The sequence below is a fragment of the Amaranthus tricolor genome, chromosome 13 (genome assembly GCF_026212465.1).
Source record: "Amaranthus tricolor cultivar Red isolate AtriRed21 chromosome 13, ASM2621246v1, whole genome shotgun sequence".
NCBI lineage: Eukaryota > Viridiplantae > Streptophyta > Magnoliopsida > Caryophyllales > Amaranthaceae > Amaranthus > Amaranthus tricolor.
The window spans coordinates 13,602,972-13,624,798 of NC_080059.1; the positions used below are offsets into that span (position 1 = coordinate 13,602,972).

Here is a 21,827-nt window from a genome sequence, read left to right on the forward strand (position 1 = left end):
AGAGCAAAAATATATGCAACTCATAAACAAAGACAATTAAGTGACTAGCTAGCTCCCTAGAAATAAGTAGGAAAGAACTCTAGAGTCCACTGTGACTTTCGTTCTTGTCTTTGCCATTAGACGAATGATTGTAATTCCCTGAAGTATAACATTTACGATCTGAATGGCAAGTCAATCGATATCGAAGGGAAAATTACCCTCCTAATTACTATCACTAATGAGAAGGGTGTCATAATATATTTAACTCTCGCCCAAGAAATTTACATCATTAATTCCCGTTTAATCAGTTACCATTTACCTCAATTGTATATAGTTGTGATATACGTGTTATAAATAGTTGATGTTCTTACAATTCCTAAACCCTCCTTAGCTTAATTAATTCCCAAGTCTCTACAATATTTTTTCTTTCCAATTTCTCCCTGAAACACCATTGTAAAGCCATTGAAGCTTAAACAAAGCTTTTGATAATTCATCGATAAAACATCTAAGCTAATAACTGACAAAGTCTACATTGAACGAACCACTTTAAATTGTGTTGTGTTGTTTGATTGACACATTAAAGCCTTTGATGATTGATCTTTGACACATTAACTCAATAACCATATATAAACAAGGTTATTACTTAATTGGAACTCCAAGTGAAGTCCACTAAATAATTTCAAATCTCATGATTTCAAAAGATATGGTCAAAAAGACTCAAAGCATGCAATCAACCACACGAGCGGCGCAACACGAGGTAAAGGATAATAACAGTATGAGTATGTAAGTCTGTATAAATATAGCACTTCCTACTTATCAACAGCAATGATGCTTCGTCAACTGTTTTACACAAGGACATGAAATTGCTTTTAGATTCAACATCATTACATCACAAGATAATTATGACATGTAAATAAATGGGAGTTATTATTTGTCGCCACCTTTTTCATTTTATCGCCACCCCCCTTCTAAATAAATTACCATATTACCCCTAGATTAAAAAAAATTACAAAAATGCCACTTAAGTTAAAAAATGTTTAAGAAATGTAAATGGCACTTAATAACATTGTTATCGCTTAATGACATTATTATCGGAATTATATATATATTGAATTTTCAGAGACTTTATGGTAGTATATTCGAATTCAAACACGATACCTTCTCTCTAAAAACTCTCTAAAAACAATACGTAAAGTTAAACAAGCTAGAACTCTAGATCGAACATCAGATACCAAGACGTGCATGATAACGATCCGGTAAGTAATTAATCGGTTCGATTTTTGCAAAAAAAAAAAAAAAAAATAGGAACGTAGTCGCACAAACCAGTCGCACAAAACGTGCGACTGGGAGTCGCACGTTTTGTGCGACTGGTTCGTGCGACTGCTTCAAAATTTTTTTTATTTTTTTTATTTTTTTTTTTGTATTTGAATAAAAAAAAAATAAATAGAAGTCGCACAAAGCATTTTGTGCGACTTCTATTTATTTTTTTTTTTTTAACTTCGAATTATAAAATTTATTTTGTTTAATTAAATTAATTTATTTTAATCTATTGTTGTGCTATAATAATGGTATTTTATTATAATTATTTTGTAGAAATAATTATTTTTTAAGTTATTATTATTTTGATATATTATGATAATGTTATTATAATTATTATTTGCAGGACTTTGAAAATTTAGGAGATAATATAGATTATTCTGATAGATTTGTTACCGATAGAGAATTTGATTTTGTAGATGATTTACATACTTGGGCTAATGAGATAGCACTAACAATTGGATTTCAATTTACACGTGCTTCATATAAAAAAAAAGAAGGGCGTTCTAGAGTGAGTCTGTACTTAAGATGTCACCGTTACGATAAAAGAAGTGTTGATTTGCATAACTTAGACAATGCTCCCCGACCAGGTTCCAAAAGTAGGGGTTGTGGGTGTAAATTTATGATTTTAGGAACTAGTCGTAACCCAAAGGAAAGACCTTGGACGGTTAGAGTGTTTCCTGGTGAAAAAGGAATACATAACCATCCGTTCTTCATGTACATAGATGGTCAAATAAGAGTAAATAGGATGACTGTGGATATCAGGCAGCACATACGAGATCTAAGTGCAACTGGCATGCAACCAGCATTTATAATGTCTTCAATTAGAAGAAATTTTCCTCGTTTTTATGCTAGTATGAATCAAATTTACAATGAGAGACAGTCAATGAGGAGAGAAGAGATGGATGGTAGGACTCCTCTTCAACACTGTCTGTATATGGCCACGGAGCATAATTATGTAGTTTGGAGGGACTTGGATAGTGAGGATCAGTTGACTAGATTATTGATTGCGAATCCAACTTCTATCCAGATGCTACGTTCGTGGCCCCATGTTGTGTTGATAGACACAACGTACAAAACGAATAAGCAAAAGTGGCCCCTTTGCGAAATCATTGGAATGACGCCAACGAATCATAATTTCTTGGTTGCATTATGTTTGATGCGAGATGAGGCGGCTGTGTCTTATTCTTGGGTGTTGGAGAGGTTGAGGGATATTTACGGGACAGTGCAGACGCCGGATGTAATCGTAACGGATCGGGATGAGGGTTTGTCTGCAGCTATTCATGCTGTCTTTCCAGGTAAACAAGTTTTAATTATTAATTATCGTCGATCTATGTATTATATATTTCTGAATTAATTTTAAATTTATGTTTAATGCAGATGTACGACATCTATTATGCGTATGGCATATTGGCAATGACGTGGAGAACATGGTCGATAAATTGTGTGGCGGCAAAAAAATTAACAGGGCCAGTTATTCAGGCAAACAAAATGGAACCCCTTGGTTAACAGTATGACGATCGCCGATTTTGAAAACAGATGGGAAGGGATTGTGTCCACTTGGTCGACTAGGAACCGGAGAGTCGTGCAATATTTGGCAGGAACATGGATTCCTCACAAAGAGAAATTTGTGCGTGCGTGGACGAATGATTGTTTGCACTTGGGTAACCAGACTACCAGTCGAGTTGAAAGTCAACACTCTTCCTTCAAGTACTACTTGGGTAGCGGTAATAGCTCATTCGATACGCTGTTTAAAAGGGCGCACGCACAAATTATGAATCAACAATCAAAAATAAGACAAGCTCTTGAGGAATCTAAGAATTCCATTTCAAGAACGTCGCGACTAAATTTTCTACGACCGTTGTATCGTCATGTTTCTATATTTGCCTTGGAACTATTGATGATGGAGCACAACCGGATGCTAACCCTGGGCAGTTGTCTTTTAGAAAAATGCGGTTGTGTCATTCAAAAAACCCACGGATTACCATGCGCGTGTTACTGTTACTTGTCTATCAGGTCTAATGGTGCTCTGTACTTGGACGATATACATCCGTTTTGGAAAACGTTAAAGTATTTAGATGCAGAAGAAGACGCGAACGAAGAAGTACGGCACGCAAACGCCGATGATAAAGAGTACTTTCAATCGTTGGTGGATGAAGTTTTAAAATCCGACCCCTCAGTACTACGACGCGTCTCTCAGGTACTTGAACATGAGCTGCACCCCGATGGTGACGACATACCTGAGCCCGAAGCAAGTCCACCGAGGAAAGGAAGACCAATGACAAGCAGAACCTTGAGGAGAAACAAAAGTGCGTTTGAGTACAGTAGATCGTCCTCAAGGGGTCGCGGATCAAGATCATCATCACGCGGGAGATCCAGTGGTAGATCAAGCAGCCGGTCGCATCAATCGTCAGTTGGAATTAACTTCAGTTTCAACTTATCAGGTACTCTTATTTCTTTTCATTTAATCTTATATGTTTTATATCAATATTGGCGTAATGATATATTGTTACTTATTCAGATGGTGCAGCAGGTCGTGATTTTTCACTTTTTCCGTGGCCAGATCACATTCCATTTATTCTTCCGCCATATCTGTTTGATTGGATTGATGTTATAGGTGACGGTAATTGTGGATTTAGAGCTATTGCCGCCACAGAGTTAGGGGGTGAGGAAGCATGGCCTCTGTTACGACGTGCAATGAGTTTGGAAATGGAAACGCATAGAGAACAATATGCACGCTTATATTTATCAGCAGATTCGGTGGAGGAAGCTATATTCAGAGTTGGTGCCCACAATAAAGGACCTGCTCCGTACGATCACTGGTTGGAAGCGACAACACTGTATTCTGCAGCAACATTTTTAAACATAGCAATTGCGTATTATGGCTCTGCGGATGGTCATCCAATGTACAATTGTTTAGTGCTTCCTTTAAGAAGAACAGGGGGAATGCATGGCGTAAATAAACTTATACATATTCTTTGGGTAAACGGGAATCATTATGTTCAGCTTTTAATGAACGATGATTCATCTCCACTGCCGCCAGTCCAACAAAATTGGAGAGCAGCTAACAATTCATGTGCAGATTTAGAAAGACAATATCGTAATAGGATATCACTTTGGAGTAGAATGTGCAACATACAACGACAACAGCATAATAACACCGCCGGAGACGCGGTGAATTTAGAATATCCATAGTGTTTATATATAATTCAACTGTTCAAACGATTAAAAAGTTGTTCATACATAAAGATTAAATACAACAATTGTTCATGCATTACAAAACAGGTAAATGTCTATAAGGGGCTGCGCCCTCTACACTCTTGCCATTCGGAAAACAACTCTCTAAGATCCTCTTAATACATATCAGCAGCATCTCTTTCCCGAGGCGTCATTTGAGCAATAGCTGGCATCCTGAGCAATGGTGCAAGTCGAGTTGGAAATTCAGCAGCAAACTGTAAAACCAGACAATTGCAAAGTCAATACATGTTATGAAACATAAAAATAAAATATATAATTAGGAATACTAACATATTCGACTCTGTTATCAGCAGCACCAAACGCAGCAGCAGGTCCTTCACCTGGGATGAGAAAACAGTGGGAAGACACTCTAAACCAGTCCACGTAATCCGGGGCAGCCTCTGATGGAACCGATGCGCGACGCTGTGCCTGCTCCACTACGCGGGCACAGTAAGGGAACCTACTCCACATCTCCGTAAACATACAGGAAGAAGCGAATGTAACTGAGTAGGAGCCCTGTGCTGGTCGCAGAGCTTGGGTAGGTCTCAGCGGAGCCGGGGGAATCTCCTGTGCAAAACCGAGCTGCCTCACTGTCCTCTCAGGCAAATAGACCTCCACGATATCGAAACAGGTGATACCACCGATATACGAGGTACGTGGGTGCTCGTTCAATAAAGACCTATCATAAGTCAAGTACGGAGTCCACTCCACCTGCTCACAATGAATATAATACATAATCAACATAACATCTCTGCCCTTGACAAGTTAAACAATTAAGTTTGAAGTCATGTACAAAACCTGTGCCTCTGTCATGGCATCCAGTATGCTCCTACAGTCTATCAGTCTGCTCAGCTCGCGGATTGGCTTCGGCGGGGACCACATCTCTGCCCTTGTCTTGTTCGGCATGTCAGCTTGACGCGGATGGGGGCGGAAGGCTGGGAAGTACTCGTAAATCCATGTCTGCAACAGTGTCAGGCAACCAGCAATAGTCTTGCACCCAGTCCTTGTCGCCATACCCAGTTGGCGATACATGTGAGCAAGCGTCACTGCACCCCAAGCAATATCAGCCTCATCAGCGGTAACAGTAACAACAGGGTGAGGACGCATCCCGACTCTAGTCTTATCCACGAGCAACGTGGAACCTACTATAGCCATGTAGTAGGCGGTACGTTGAGTATCCATAGACTGAGAACGGTGGCATAGCTGCAACAGTGCACCAACATTAATGCTGCCGCTTGTGAAGTGCCCCTTCGCACGCAGCTCCGACAATGGCATACCAAAAAGGCCGGCCAGGCCAAGCTGCCATTCATTATCAGACGGTTGCACGGGAAGTGAACCGTCAATGCCAATTCCCAAGATGCGTTGCACGTCGTGCAACATTATGGTCATCTCCCCCCACGGCATGTGGAAGGTGTTGGTGTCAGGCTACCACCTTTCCACAAATGCCGTAATGAGAGCACTGTCGATGTGCTGGTGCATTATATACGGCAGCCGACCAAGGGGAGTACCAGGTAACACTCTGTACAATTCATCAGACATGTCCTGAAGTCTAATGATTGAATCCAACGTTTTCTTCCGAGCACGACATTCCAAAATCGGAGGGGTGCGCTCCGATCCCTCAAATATAGCCTTTGCTACGTGCCCACCGTAGCTGGGTATTAAAGTAGTATCAACAGGGCCCCCGGGCTGGGCTGATGTGATTAACCAGTCCGTGTCCGCGGACTGCGATCGCCTCCTCCCCCGTGGAGCCGCATCCTCAGCCTGGCTTACTCCTGCCTGATCAGAAGTGCCACTCGAGCCCTGCCCTCTACTCTTGAACTTAACAGCATGGCCTCTTACGATCGTCCAATCAACAGGATGACATGCAGACTCATCCTGACCAAGAGACTCTTCCCGACTAAGAGACTCGTCGTAATCAGTATCATCGTCACCTGAGCCGACCGTATGACTATGTAGGCTACTTTGGCGCTCAAAGCGACTACGCACTTGCTCTAGGGTACTTGAACGTTGGGCCTGACTATGTATGGCCGCTTGTTCTTGCCTTGCTCGCCTTGCAGATCCCGTAACCCCCCTCTCATGGGGATCACCTCTCAGTAAAGTAGGCCTAGATCTATTGCCGCTTAATAAACCTCTAAAAAACCCTTTTCCTTTACCTTGATTTCCAGCCATTTACTAGAATTTTCATAATTTAAATTAAGACAACATTTTAAATTACTTAAAATCAAATAAATTAAAAACAAGCAACACGTAAAATATTTCACATTTACAAATAATTAAACAATTATTATATTCATAAATATTTAAACAACTCAAATTTAATAAATTAATTACACTAAACAAATTCATTACAATAAAAAAAATAAAATAAAATAAAACCGGTCGCACGAACCGGTCGCACAAAATGTGCGACTGTAGAGTCGCACATTTTGTGCGACCGGTTCGTGCGACCGGTTTTAATTTTTTTTTTTTTTTTTTTCTTTTTCGAATACGTAAATCAATAACTACTTCTTACAACAACATTATCATAATACATATTATTACAACATTTACTAAATAACATTAACTAACAACAAACTCTTTCAAAAATTTAAAAAAAAATAAAAAAAAAAAAAAATTTTGGTTTCGGCCCAGTCGCACAAAACGTGCGACTGTACAGTCGCACGTTTTGTGCGACTGGGCCGAATCGAAAATTTTTTTTTTTTTTTTTTTGCTTCGATTGATTTAAAAAAAACTTACCTCGAATTTTTGTTGACGATTTCGATTCCAAAGTTTTAGCTCCGCTTAATTTTATGTGAAGATTTTGATTTTATGGAAGTGATGAAAGTGTTATTGAGTGCATTTGAAGTGTTTTTATATAAATTATAAGCTTAGTGGCATTTTCGTAATTTTTTAAGTTTCAGGGGTAAAATCGTAATCATTCAAGGGGGGGTGGCGATAAAATGAAATTGGTGGCGACAAATAAGAAATGGGTAAATTTATACTACAAAAATCTTTATGCAAACCAAAATTTTGAAAAAGAAAATAATCATGATTAAAGCTTATAAACTGGTGGGAATGACTAATTCATAATGATAATTAAATCCTAAAAAGTAGATACCATGTAGGAGCTCCTGATGTGAGAATATCTCTAATCTTTCTCTTAACCTCTAATCTTTCTTTTAATCACTAAACACTTTTGAATTTGCATCCTAATATTCAAATATATATGTAAGAATTTAATTTTATGGTGTAAATTTAAAAGGGCAGTATTTGCCACCTATTAACTGTTGTAATGTAGATTGGGTGTTTATTAATGGTAAAATCGCTAATTAAATTATGTGAACATTTATTTATATGAACTTTTATATAATGTTTGTTATTAAGGAAGAATTGAAAATAAGCTCTTTATTATCACTAACAATTGACAAGGATACTGTAATATTGTATATTTTCGACCCCTTAAACTCCACCGGCCTAGATAATGACATTTGGGTGATGTAAAGTTGTTATAAACTTGATTCATATTACTATATTAATTGTGCAACACTCTTTAAATGTCTTTTCACTAACAGGGTCTTCCTGAGGTTAGTCTTAAGGTGTAATTGCCTAGGACCCAATTTATAATGGGACTCAAGTTGAGTTAATCCTTATAATTAATAATTAATATTTACATAAGTAGCTTCTAGTATGAATCGAACTTGCAGCATTAGATTCTCAATTAAGCACATGACTATTAAACTACATAATTGGAGAAAAAATAACTAAAATTTTATTCATATTAAAGCCCTTTCTTAATTTTCGTCTAAGGCCAAAAAATTTTCAAGAACAACACTAATCTCCAGCATATATTCTTTATTTTCTACTCTATAAACTCATAATTACTTTCACACCAAATTTAACTAGTAATCTAATATCCTTAATAAATACTAAGAAATGAAATATTTTGAGATGGTTAAGATTTTAAGTATATATCGAAGTATTTTGTTGGTATAAAGTAGATCGACAAATGTTATGAATTGTATTATATTTTTCATATGAAAGTACTATCAAATTTCAAATATACAGAATAATTTACACTCCTATTTTTAGATGAAAATGAAGAGAATAGCAACTAACCCTATTCGAAGCACAAAAAAAGCTTATTATTTGAACCAATTAATAGTAATATGAATTATACTTTTTTTATTTTTTTTTATAGAAAATAACTCACGCAAATAATAAAATGCAATTTTACCAGTTAATTTCAAATAGGAATTAAACAGAAATACAAAAATAATGAACACAAAAGAAGTTAAAAAAAGGAAAACAATGATTTGGTCAAAGTTTAGTGAAACCTTTTTTATGCATTATTGACAAACATAAACTACAAATGATAATAAAAAGTAGTTAAAGTTGATCCAATAATTTTAAGAATGGAGGGGTCATACTCATGCACTTAATACCAATCTTATATATATATTGGCAACATCATGCCACAGAATAATCATTAGAAATCTCTCACTAAATTCTCCTTTATTTTCCCTCCATTTTTGGCCAAAAAGATCTTCTCATTACAGGAGGATTCCAATTAAGTTTGACAAAAGTTTCCAGTATTTTGTTTACAGACAGATATATGGCCCCCACTTTTGTCCCTCATTTTGTCTAATCACAACCTCCTCTCATTTTCTTCCACTAAATCCTCCTTTGTTCCCCACAAAAAAAAAAAAAAAAAAAAAAAAAAAAAAAAGATTGCCCTCGTATTTTTTTTTCCCTACTGTCACTTTTTTCTCATGCAAAAAAACCTGCTCCAACTTTCAACAGGAAAACTACACTAAGTTTTTCTGTCATGCACCATTCCAAGCACAAAAATCAGGAAAATGAGCCATTGAATTCAGGTCGAATTCTCGTCTGGGCTACCTTCCCTAGAGCTGTTTAAACTCGTTACCAGCGACGATGCAGTTGAAAAATGGGGTGTATGTTGAGTTGGGTTTACCATGTCAAGCCCAACAAGGTCTTGTAACCCAAGTGAGAATGATTGGTTTGTGTTCGGGTTTGGGTTTAGGTTTGGGCTATCCTTGAAGGTCTCAAAGAAGGCAACTTTGTTCCTTTTAGCTTGTTCTCCAGCTAAAAGAGTATTGCTAGACATGATTTTCTCGACATGATACCTACTAATGTCAAAATTAGTGACTGCATTAGTTCCTCGAAACTTAATTGCTGCAACGTCATATGCTTCCGCAGCCTCCTCTTGGGTGCCTAACATATCATCATATCAAATATGTTACACAAAAAACTTCTAGTACTGCTCGGACTCTTCACTTCAATTTAATTCTCTGTATTACATTTTTAAGGACCTTTAATACTTGAACACATAAATTAGGTTTAGAATCAAGTCCAACAATTCAACATGTATCTAAGTCCAACATGCCTTATACAATTACATATAGGAGCTAGTCTAAGTTACATTAGACCAAACATCTAATACAAAGCTCAAAATAAAAATTACACGTGAATATGTATACAACTAGAGGACTTTCAAGCATAGCTTCTTAAAAAAAATTTGAGGGTTCTATGCAAAAAATTTTTATTTTGCGCCTTATTTATATTACATATATTTATTTTATTAATTAATTTAACATATTTATTTTTTTATTAACTATTTCATATACAAGAGAAAGAGAAAGTTTTGTGCGACTTATCACCTTGCACACCCTCAAAGACCCTTTTGGTGTCAGGGTCTCATCATATATAAGTTAAAATTTAAAGTAAAAAATGCATTGCCTCTTGGATGGCCAATTTATTTTTGTTATTATAATTACAATAATCAATTTCGAAAATTTTTGAATTTAATTTTAGATCTGTCAATGTATACAATATAATAAAAAAAATTTACTTTTCATTCAAATTATGAAAAAAAAAGAAATTTGGACCATCTTTTACATGGTCGATGAATAACAAGATTAAGAGGCCTAAAAAAGCAAAAAGTAGTGGGTGAAAAGAGAAACATTGGAGCAGATATTGACATATAACGAAACAATCTGAATCCATCTTTAAACAATACTATAGGAATAGGAGGCAGGAGCCTTATTCATAAGTCCCCCACTACTTGGACTTTGGTCCAGAACTTCAGTCTTTTTTGTTTTTCTTTTGTCTTTTTTTAAAATTATTTGACCTCTTGGAGAAAAGACTAAAAAAAAAAAAAGAAAAGAAAAGAATACGCATTTTAGGAGTAATGGGAATTTTAAAGAGAAGCTCACCGAATGTCCCAAGATAGAGGTCCTTGTTTCCAGCTACCCTTCCAATCCTAGCTTGCCATCTACCATGCTGATGATGTCTGCAAAATTACACAAAATTAAAACAAACTTTTCTCATCTTCAAATATACAATTTATTATTAGATCTATTTACTTATTAATTTCAATCAACAAAAACAATTTTTTTTAATATTAGAATAATTTGTAAATTACAGTTTTAAAGTTTTAATCTTTAGCAAATTACAATTTTACTTTAATGTTTTTGCAATCACGGAAGTATCAATGTTTACGACATTCATGCCAACCACTGGATTTCGCCACTTGACCTAAAATTCTAACAATTAAAATGACTGGAATTCTAATTTGGCCTAAACGTTATAAATATTGATATTTAGTGACATTAAGATAGTAATTTACAAATGATCTAAATTGTAAAGCTATAATTTACAAATGATTATCAGTATTTATGGATTATGTCTACATATCCCCTTATTCATTTCAATCTAAAACACCTTAAGTTATAGTCTACCTTATAATATTTCTTATGAATTTAATTTATTAATAATTAACTTATTTCGTTATAAAAAAATAGATTATACTATGCAGTCAGTAATTTAATAGGGAAAGGGTAGCTAAGGGAACCTTGTAACTCCTCTGTACATAGAAGCACCCCTAGAGAACCCACTGCTCTTCCTGCAAAAATATCATTATTACAACTTAATATTTTTTTTTTTAAAAAAAAAACGTTTTTATAAGAAATTTATAATTTTGGGGAAAATATCTAAACATCATATATTTATATATTACCTCCTTAAATGAGCAACATATTCTTGGCGTGACATGTTCTTCATTTCTTCAATTTCTTCTTTGTAGCCCTCCATCTGTTAATTAATAGATGAACACTTTTTTAGATTAAATAAAATATTCCTTTTTTTGGTACTACATTAGTCAAGTAAACATTAACTTAAAAGAATAAGCATGATGGGTGTGCAGTTTAAATATTACACAATCATCTTAATTATATAATAAAGCTATGATAAATTTTATAAAAATTAAAAAAATAATTTGCGAATTACAGCTTTAACGTTTAGCAATTTTGCAAATTATAGTCTTAACGTTTATTTTTTGTGAATTACAGCCACCAAAGTATCAAAGTTTTCATGTTCAGGCCAAAAACAAATTTTCGACCACTTAACCTAAAATTCCGACTACCCAAAAGGTCGAAATTATGTATTTTGGCTTGAACATGCAAACTTTAATACTTTGATGGTTGTAATTTGCAAAAAATAAACATTAAGACTAAAAATGGTAAGTTTTAAAAATGTAATTCATAAAATATTCAAATAAAAAATATTATAAATTTATTAAATAAAAATAGTAATTTTAAGATTGTTCACAATTTTCTTAGAATTAGGAGGTTCTCGAGATATGTGAGCTGTTCGATTAATATGAGACTTCAAATTTTAAGTTTTAGTTTGTACTAGTCGTTTATATCATTTTATAATTAGTTTAATTACTTATTTTTAGACATTAAATTACAATTTAAGAATTATAATGAGTTTATGTTTAACAATAAATAATTTGAAATTAGGCAATAAACTATAACATACAGGAAAGTTAGTATGAGCAGAGAGACCCCAGTATTTAAGGGCAGCAAGATCATAAGCTCTAGCAGCTTTCTCTTCCATGTCATATCCTCCTGAAATCAATCCCACAAATTAAATTCATCACTCATTAAAATAAAAACAATTTTTATGTGCAAGAAAAACAGCTAATTAATTACCAAGATACACTGAAGAAGCAGGCCCCGCAATTTGTCAAGTGGTAATCCCAATCCAGCAAGCCAAGAGAAAAAACAAACAAAATAAATTAATTGCCAAATATTCAGATATGTTCAGGCATGACCAAGAATGGACCCATAATATTTCTAAATACAAACTTCCAAATAAATAAGTACTTTTCATTTTTTTTATATTTTCTCTAATAAATTTATATTTAGAGTTATGGACAACTAAACGTACATTTAAAATTTGATTTTATAAAATTATATGCCGAGATGTATAAAATACTCTCTTTGTTTCTTGATGAAATTTCCATAAGTAATGTTCACGGTAATTAAGAAAAATAGAATCTTTTAGATAGTAGAGAAATTATTTTATTAAATAATATATTTGACGGACGAAAAGTGAGGATCATAAATATTAAAAAAATATTTAAAGAAAGTTAATGGAAAAAATATAGAGACTAAAACTAATAAAAAAATATTTTTATAAAGTTAGTGCGAAACATGTGGGGACAATAAGAAATATAAAAATGTTAAAATAAAATTAGTGGAAGATATGTAGAAACCATAATAGTGTTAAAATATTAAAATAAGAATTAATAAGGTTATTTTTATCCAAAATTTAAATTACATATAAAAAGATTCTTTATGTATAAAACAAATGAAACACTCAACGTAAAAAGTGGAAACTTCTTTAGGAACAGAAAAAATAAACTCTTATGTGATTAAATTTTTTTATATAAAAACCACAATAGATAAAATACCATAAAAAATAAACAGAAAAGTTAATTTTAATACAAGTATAAAAACCAAGAAAATACATCCTATACCCGGAAATACAAGCAAGTTTTTGGTATTCTTTTGACTAACCTTGTCGTCCCTTTCTGGTTTGTCCTTCTTTTTTGCAACTATTGTCCCATAGATGAGCTTCATATCTTCCCGTCCATCTATGCCTTCAATTTTTATACTCATGTTATCTTATAAAATTAAAGTTTCAGAATTTATGTCCATGGAATTAAAATTAGTTTACTGGTTCATCTCGACAATACCTAGAACAAGTTCATCGGTTTATTTAGCCAATCTCATATTCCTATATAAAAGTTTTAATTAAAGAAATTGTATAAAATAAAAAACAAAGTAATCTTTATTCAATCCATAGAAAATAAACTTAATGATTATTTATTTTTAAATAAACTTACATATTCGATATATTTGCTAAAAATATATAATTGTTTATTTTCATTTTTGACTTACTAATGCTTACTCCGTTTTAAAATACTCGTTACATTACGGTTATTGATACTATTTATTGTTTAAGCTTCTTTTTTTTTATGTAAGAAAAAATATAAGCATTTGGGATCTTAATTGAATCATCTAATCACATACTTTCATAATATTAACTTTTTATAATTTTTAAATGTGCATTATTCAATATAGAAAATAAATAATTAAAATAACATACTAGATCGAGTAAAAGTCAAATATAGCTAGTACAGTAAAATAAAAAAAAGTACAAAGAAGCTTTAAAAATTATTATAAATAATTAGTCAATTTATTTTTAATAAATATACCTGATAGTAAATTTATTTAAAAATAAATATATAGATTAATTTATTTTTAAGAGATATAGTGGCTCAAAAAATATTAGTTTATTATTAAAATTTTAGACTTCATTAATTCCAAAGCAAAGAGAAAGATAAAAAGAGATGGAAATAGAGAGAAATACATACTTAGTAACACCTCTAAATTGAGAGGTTCTTTGGCCAAAAGTGTCAATAGACTTTCTATGAACAGTTTCCTTGCAATTAACCAATTTACCAAATCCTCTCTTCTTGGTTTCCACGGCAGAAACAGCATCATTATTAGCAGTTGGTGCAACAGTTATACAACTAGACTGAGAATTAGGGCTCATTGTTAAGGATAAAGACTGTAAATCCCCACCATTCTGAGGAACAGTAATAGAAGTATTATTATTCCCAGATGAAATAATATTTTGATGATTACCCATAAGTAGCTCATCATTCACAACATATCCATTATGATATCTCATAAAGTTCTTCAGCAAATCATCTTCACTACTAAATCCTTGGTATGATAATGCTGATATGTATGACTCTAATTGTTGTTGCTCCTCTTGTTTGTAGATGCTGTCCAAGCTAATTCCCAGAAAATTCTCCAACTTTGGTGCTGAAGATATTTATTACACTATATTATACATCTATTATATACCAAAACCGTTGTGGCACAATAGATATCTGCATATGGAGCAAAAGGTTTGGAGTTTGACCCCTATCAAGCTCACGTAAGTTGGAGATTTTTTACTACACACATCCCTCTTTACTCCCTGAGGGTCTCGAGTATGATATATCCGCCTCTTTCAAGAAAAAGAAAAAACCCTCCCCAAAACTTTGTCTTATATGGATTACTAGAATGATCCTTTACCTTTATTATACTTCTATTATATCTCTCTCAACACTTATTTTTAAATGAAGAAATTAAATACTCTTTATGTCTCCTTTTTGAGTAATTTATTATTAAATTTTTAGTTAAGTTAATTTTGTTATATGGTATTAAAAGCCGGCGTGAGAAGAGATTATAAGTTTAAATCTCAAATACTTTTTTTTATGTTTTATTTAAAAGTAAAATATTAACATCAGGTATAAAGAGGCCTTATATTACATTTATGGAGTATCAACTAGTAGCTTAAATGTTTAGTTGTGTTGATTCCTTATTTCATAATATGTTATATACCACCTTACTTTCATTAGCAAGCGGACACAAAAATGGAAGGAAAAATATAAAAAAATAAAATGAAATAAAATAATACCATCTGCTGGTTGAGAATGAGATCCATGGAAGGCATTCATAGGAGTGATGCATAAAGATTCATCTGACTTTAATGGCATGACAGTCAAAGGAGTATGAAAATACCCACCATTTTCCGCAGCTCCTAAATTCATCTGCTGCTGAGGAGAAAGAAACATGCTTACAGATGAAGCAGAAGACAGCTGCTCAGTCTCATGATGATGAAGATGGATGTAATCATCATGATACTGATGATGATCATGGTGATGATGATGAGCAGAAGATGGCTCCATTTTAATGTTGGGTGACAAAGAGAAACCTAACCAGTTATTAGTAATGCTAATACTATTACAATTGTTCTGATTTGCACTCATTTTAATTAAGTTTTTTTCTCTCACTAACTTTTGCTAAATACTAGCAGAATCTATACAAGGAAGCAAAACTCAATCATTGGTTGAATATGAACTCACTATATATTTATAAAGAAATTTCATCCTTTTCCCTTTTATTTCTTTTTTTGTATTTATGTACTTGTATAGAAAGGTAGAAGTAGAAACAGGAATGGAAAATTAAGTTTTTTTTTAGGCTCTAAATATTAACAAAATAAGACTAAACAAAAAGAATGAAATGGAGAAAAAAAATGTTTTGTATTTTATGGTGGACTATGTACACATTGAGAAAGACTAGTCCTGCAACTCTTTCATTATCTTCTCTCTCTAGTTTCTATGCATTAGAGTATTAGACCAATTGAGAAAATCATTTTTTTTATTGAATTTGTGCTCCATTTTGACTCTATTCACATTTAATAGGAATAGTTTAAATTTATTTTTGCTTCAGTTTTCATAGAATTCGAGCATAAAATTCTTTTTTAGCATGGTAAATACTCTTTTTGTTTTTTTATAAATGTCTTATTCGGTTTGTTTACGTTTGCCAACATACTAATAAATAATTAAAAATTATAAAAACTAAATATTAATAAATTTTATGTCTAGACGAATCAAACAAAATTTTATTTGACTAAATTTAACTTATTGATTAAGAATAAAATATAAATTAAGAATGGATAATAAATAGTGTGCAAAAACAAAAAGAAACGTTTGAAAAGAAACAGAAAGAATATTATTTTTTGAAAAGTTAGAATACTAATTATTATTGATATCAATATTATTATATTTTGACAAAGTAAATTTTATCAGATGCCAGAAAAAAATTAAAACTTACATATACTAGGGTCAAAGACTTAGACAGCACCACCCAAGCGAAATTTCAAATGGTCAAATGGTATAAAACAAATTATTTATGTAAAATGATTAGGATGACATTTTACCTATGATGTTATCGGTTAGGTCACACAAGCTTACAATTCATTGATAAACTTCATAAAGATAGAGTTTTTAAGGAAATTAATTTTGAATTTTCTGATGTATGTAAATTTTTACTTGACGGAGAAAACAACAATGTCTCTTTTCATGAGATCCACTGATAAAAATAGTGCTCTCCTAATCCTAATAAATTCAAATGTATGTAGTTTTTTTGAGAAAATCAACTAGTTTAGGATACACTTACTTCATTATCTTTACTAATTATATATAAATATAAATATATGCTTTACCTTACGAAGTAAACTCTGGAATCATTCAAAAATTCAAACAATTCCAAAATGAAATTTATATTAATCGAGTAAAGAAATAAAGACTTTACGATCAAATTTTAGTGGCGAGTACTTAGCTTAAATAGGCCTCCCTACCGTCTTTTGTAAAGACAGCTCTTAAAAGTCCATCTCAAATCTAATTTATATCAATATAAAATAAAAATTGCTGCTCAAATTAAAGCGCGCATGTCAAGTGGAATGTGAAAAGTTACATAATATATTTTGAGTTATAATATTATTTATTTGCGGTTATAACATATTACATTTGGTGTTATACCGGCATATATTTGAGGATTATAACATAATTTATTTAAAATTATAACCACCAAATATATGGTGGTATAACACCAAATGTATCATGTTATAACCCAAATAAATAGTGTTATAACCCCAAAGGCTCAAATATATTATGTGACTTGTCACATTCCACTTAAAATGTGCGCTTTGATTTCAGCAGCAGTTTTCTTTTTAAATTAAGATAAATTAGATTTGGGCTGGACTTTTGAAAGCCGTTTTTACAAAAGGCGATCTCAAGTAAGAATTTGTGTAGCCTAAAATCTTGGTTGCATTCGTTCTTGGTATGTTAGGAACTTGGATGAAAGATATAAGAATCAAAGTCTCAACTCAAGATGAGACTTTCTCAATTTTTAATGTCATTTGCTATTCTCATTCACTTTAAACAAACAAAGACTTGGACTTTTTTAGACTAAAGTATCATTCCCTCCTTGAAATCCCATGTGCCAAACACCCCTTATAGGAATTATTATTAAGAAGTACTTTATTCGGATATTAATAGTTGCTATAGTTGCTATAGCAACTACTGTTCATCAACTGATCTTATTTGATATATATTTCTCCATGTATAATGTAAAACATAGTCAAGTAAGATCTTGTAAGATTCGTCTTAATGCATATTTTCATAATATTAATTTTTTAGAATTTTTTAACATATGAAATTAAAATATTAAAATGAAATTATTTGAAAATATGTAAGGTTCATAAGTATTAAAATTATTAAATTTAGGTTGAGTAAGGGTAATTATGTCAAAAAACATTATATACATATAAAATTATTTATGGGAACAACAAATGAAACTATGTAAAATGAAAAATGCAAACATTAAGCAGCAACAAATGTAGTATCTATCAAGTTTGTTACTTCCTCCATTCTAAATATTCACACCTGATTATGACATGTTGTGTGAGAAAATATCACTATCAGTAACAAGTATAATAGAACGTAATTAGTAGTATAATTCAGAATTTTTGTATGTCTCATTTAGTTTGGAATTTTTTTTTTTGACAAACGATTTTCTATTAGCACAAACAAAATACTTACAATCGCTGTATAAACCCAGATATCCACGGTTCTCCCTATTAATTGCATCAGTGTGAAAGCGGGCCCACCTTCTAGGAAGAGTTCTCCCACCTCACTCTTCATGTGCACGGGAGAAACCGGGATATCTCAAAAAAAGCCACACACGGCAATACAAGAACTTGGCCTAAATAGCTACGTCAACAAGCAAAACAGGCACCAGCTGTCCGCGGGGACCTTGCTGGAGCAGACCAGAACATGGGGAAACAAGTTGCAAGAACCATATGATCAAGCTCAACCACAGGTTCCTCAGCAAAAGTGCAGTGACCCCATTTTAACATAGGGAGGCGAATCTGATTTTGGAATCAGCTTTGATGGTGCCTACAACCCTCCCTGCTGTCATTACTCTCTTATGCCATATCGCATCGTCTAACATTCCAAATAGCGTATATAAGGTAGCTAAAGATTGCAGCTATGAGTCGCAATTTTTCCTTGAGTATACGGTGTTTTTGAAGCATGTCTTCCCTGTTCCTAGTGTTCTAGTTAACGCCCATACATTTTTTAAGGGCTTCCATGCATTGAAATCTGAGTTTGCAATTGATGAAGAGGTGTTCAGTCGTTTCGGTTTGTGTTCCACAAACGGGGAACATATCATCATCCACCACTCCCATGCTTTTGAGTCGATGTCTTGATTTGAGTCTTTCATGGTAGGCGAGCCAAACCACAAAGCGAGTTCTGGGAATGACAGCTCGGTTCTAAACTGCGTTTGCCCAGCATACTTTATCTGTGGTCCCCATTAGATCTTTGTAGACGACATCAATGGAGCACTTCGGGCTTTTCATCTAGTCCCTTAAAGTCCCCTTAATCCCGTATAGCTTTTTGAGCACCCAGCTCGCAGTGATGGGGGCATTGAAAAGGTTTCATCTGCCACCTTTCATATACACCTCATGTATCCATTTTACCCATAGAGAGTCCTGCATTGTGCTGATGTGTCAGGTTATTTTACCTACATCTGCTAAATTCCAAAGTTGTAAGTTTCGGATTTCGAGCCCACCCTTCTTTTTAGGCCTACAGACCTTCTCCCAATTCACATTCCTTGGAGCTCTGTTGTCTGTTTCACCGTGTCAAAGGTAGGAGCAACACACAGCGTTAATCTAGCTCAGGATTCGTTTGGGGAGAGTAACAATTTAACTCCAATAGTTAGAGATGTTCATGAGGACCGAGTTGATCAGCTGGAGTCTGACAATATAGGAGAGGTTCTTGGTAATCCATGAACGAATCCAACTAGTCATCTTGTCCACAAGGTATTCACAATCAGCTGTTGTATACCGTTTGAAAGTGAGAGACATGCCGAGGTATTTTACAGGGAGGCTCTCAAAAGTAAAGTCTAGGGTGCTAGCTGCATACATCCTGAAGTGATCAGTGACCCCTGCGAGGTAAATTCCTAATTTGGAGTAGTTAGCTTCAAGGCTCGAGCTTGAGGAGAAGAGCTGTACCCCTTGGCAAAGGGTTTTTATTGATTGCATGTCCCCTTTATAAAACAACATCAAGTCATCCGCAAACACTAGGTGGTTTAGTTTCAACTTGGAGCATCTGGGGTGGAACTTGAACTCCTCAGCTTCACCTGATGCTTTGAGTATCCTCGAAAGGTGCTCCATGCCTATGACAAAAAGTAGGGGGGAATATGGGGTCGCCTTGCCTAACTCCGCATTTAGCCTTGAAGGTTTCCAGAGGATTTCCATTCATGATTAGGAAGTATTGGGAGGAAGATACACAGGTCATAACTCTCTTTATGAATAGAGTAGGGAAGTTGAGGGCAATCATCATGTCCTTTAGGAAGCCCCAATTCAGAGTTTCATAAGCCTTTCGGAGGTCCATTTTAAGGAGAGAATTGGGCATGCAGCTTCACTTTTCATAGTGCTTTACCAAGTCTTAGAATAGGAAGATATTGTGTAAAATGCTGCAACCTTCCATAAAAGCGCCTTGATTAGGGCTGAGGATGGCCCCTAGGACAAGTTTAAGTCTGCTACATATGAGCTTAGTGATGCATTTGTAGATGACGTTACAGTAAGAAATAGGCTGCTAGTCCCTAGGTCTTTTGGACACCGTGTCTTTGGGATTAGAGTGATTGTCGTCACGTTCCAAGCCTTCGGGAGGACCCTAGATTCAAAGAACTCCTCGATTGCTCTGATTACGTTCGTACCTACCACTGCCCAAGAACCTTTGTAGACGCCACTGTTGAACCCATCAATATCGGGGGCTTTATCCTCATGGATACTCCATAATGCCTTTTTTAATATCTGCCTCAGAGAACGACAGGGAAAGAAGGTTTTTTTGGGCAGCTATAAGGACTAGACCCTTGTGAACAATATTCATATTGATAAGACATCTATCTTTAATATCGTTGCTTTATAGATTTGTGTAGTATTTTTGAAAAATATCTTGGATCCTAGCCTAGTCGCTAATGATCTCCTTACCCATGTGAAGCACATTGATGGTGTTTGATCTATGTATGTTCTTGATTGACTGGAGGATGAACTTGGTGTTTTCATCTCCCATGGTAAGCCAGGCAATTTTGGCCTTTTGCTGAAGAGCCGAATCCCGATCTTCCTTTGCCTTTTAAAGAAGATCTGCCATTTTACATTCAAGTTTAATAAGATGAACATTAGTTGGGTAAGCATGTACCTCCTCTTGGTCTTTAAGAAGGTTGTTCGCTACTAGGATCACCGTTGTCTGCTCATCCTTCTTGAATTTCTGTTTGTAGGTAGCCTGAATAAGTTTGAGTTTCTGAATGGTTTGGTGACTCTTGAGGCCCTGGATAGGGGTGTTCCATATGTCTTGGATTACCCCCTAAAAAATCCACTCGTTTCCTCTAATGGTCAAAAAACTTGAATGGTTGGGTCCTTCTGTGCTGCTTGAAGAAGTGGACTAACATCGGAGTACGATCAAAGTCCCCCTCCGAGAAGAAAATAGCTTCAGCTGTGGGGAAGGTGGTTTCCATAACTCGACCAATTTTTCTTAAGACTCTCACAGTACCCTCTTTCTTATTGGTCCAGGTGAAGAATCTCCCAGTGTTTTTCACATCATGTATCTCGCAGGTCTTCTTACATCTCCTTAACATATCCAGTTCACTGCTACGTGGTCTATGGCCTATTCTTTCATTTATATTGGCTATATAGTTGAAGTCACCCATGAGTAGACACGGGTCTACAATGTGGTTCTTAATGCTCTCAAGCTGAGTGAAGAGGTCTTCTCTCCCTTTCTTATCGCTAGCATCGTAGACAAAGGAGAAAAAGGATTTATCACTAGGTAGAGGGATCACATCCACATGAATTACCTGACTGCTACAATGTCTGATATCCACGCTGATCTCATCATTTTTTCAAGCAACTATGATGTGTCCTCCTTTATGCCAATCCAGATTATGAGTGAAGTACCAAGAGGGACATAGTCTTTGATAAAGGGCACCTAATCCTTGTCGCTTTACCTTGGTTTCGAGAAGGCTAAATAGGCTAATGTTGTGGTTAGAAAT

General features: G+C 34.2%; 3 protein-coding genes across 3 annotated transcripts; 1 reads left to right on the forward strand and 2 right to left on the reverse strand.

The window, feature by feature from the left end:
- The first annotated feature begins 2,780 nt into the window (after positions 1-2,780).
- On the forward strand, positions 2,781-4,491 carry LOC130798838 (uncharacterized). Its single transcript, XM_057661933.1, has 2 exons — positions 2,781-3,740; positions 3,818-4,491. The coding sequence occupies exons 1-2, from the start codon at positions 2,810-2,812 to the stop codon at positions 4,489-4,491; spliced, it is 1,605 nt and encodes a 534-aa protein (XP_057517916.1). The 5' UTR covers positions 2,781-2,809.
- Positions 4,492-4,649: 158 nt separating this feature from the next.
- LOC130798839 (protein MAIN-LIKE 1-like) lies at positions 4,650-5,937 on the reverse strand. The gene is made up of 3 exons (XM_057661934.1): positions 5,332-5,937; positions 4,825-5,244; positions 4,650-4,748 (listed from the first exon to the last, which is right to left on the reverse strand). Exons 1-3 carry the CDS (start codon positions 5,935-5,937, stop codon positions 4,650-4,652), a joined length of 1,125 nt encoding a protein of 374 aa, XP_057517917.1.
- Positions 5,938-8,834: 2,897 nt separating this feature from the next.
- Positions 8,835-16,051, reverse strand: LOC130798102 (AP2-like ethylene-responsive transcription factor ANT). Its single transcript, XM_057660968.1, has 9 exons — positions 15,352-16,051; positions 14,255-14,711; positions 13,395-13,477; positions 12,525-12,533; positions 12,352-12,440; positions 11,549-11,622; positions 11,384-11,434; positions 10,746-10,822; positions 8,835-9,744 (listed from the first exon to the last, which is right to left on the reverse strand). The coding sequence occupies exons 1-9, from the start codon at positions 15,701-15,703 to the stop codon at positions 9,383-9,385; spliced, it is 1,554 nt and encodes a 517-aa protein (XP_057516951.1). The 5' UTR covers positions 15,704-16,051; the 3' UTR covers positions 8,835-9,382.
- Positions 16,052-21,827: the final 5,776 nt, after the last annotated feature.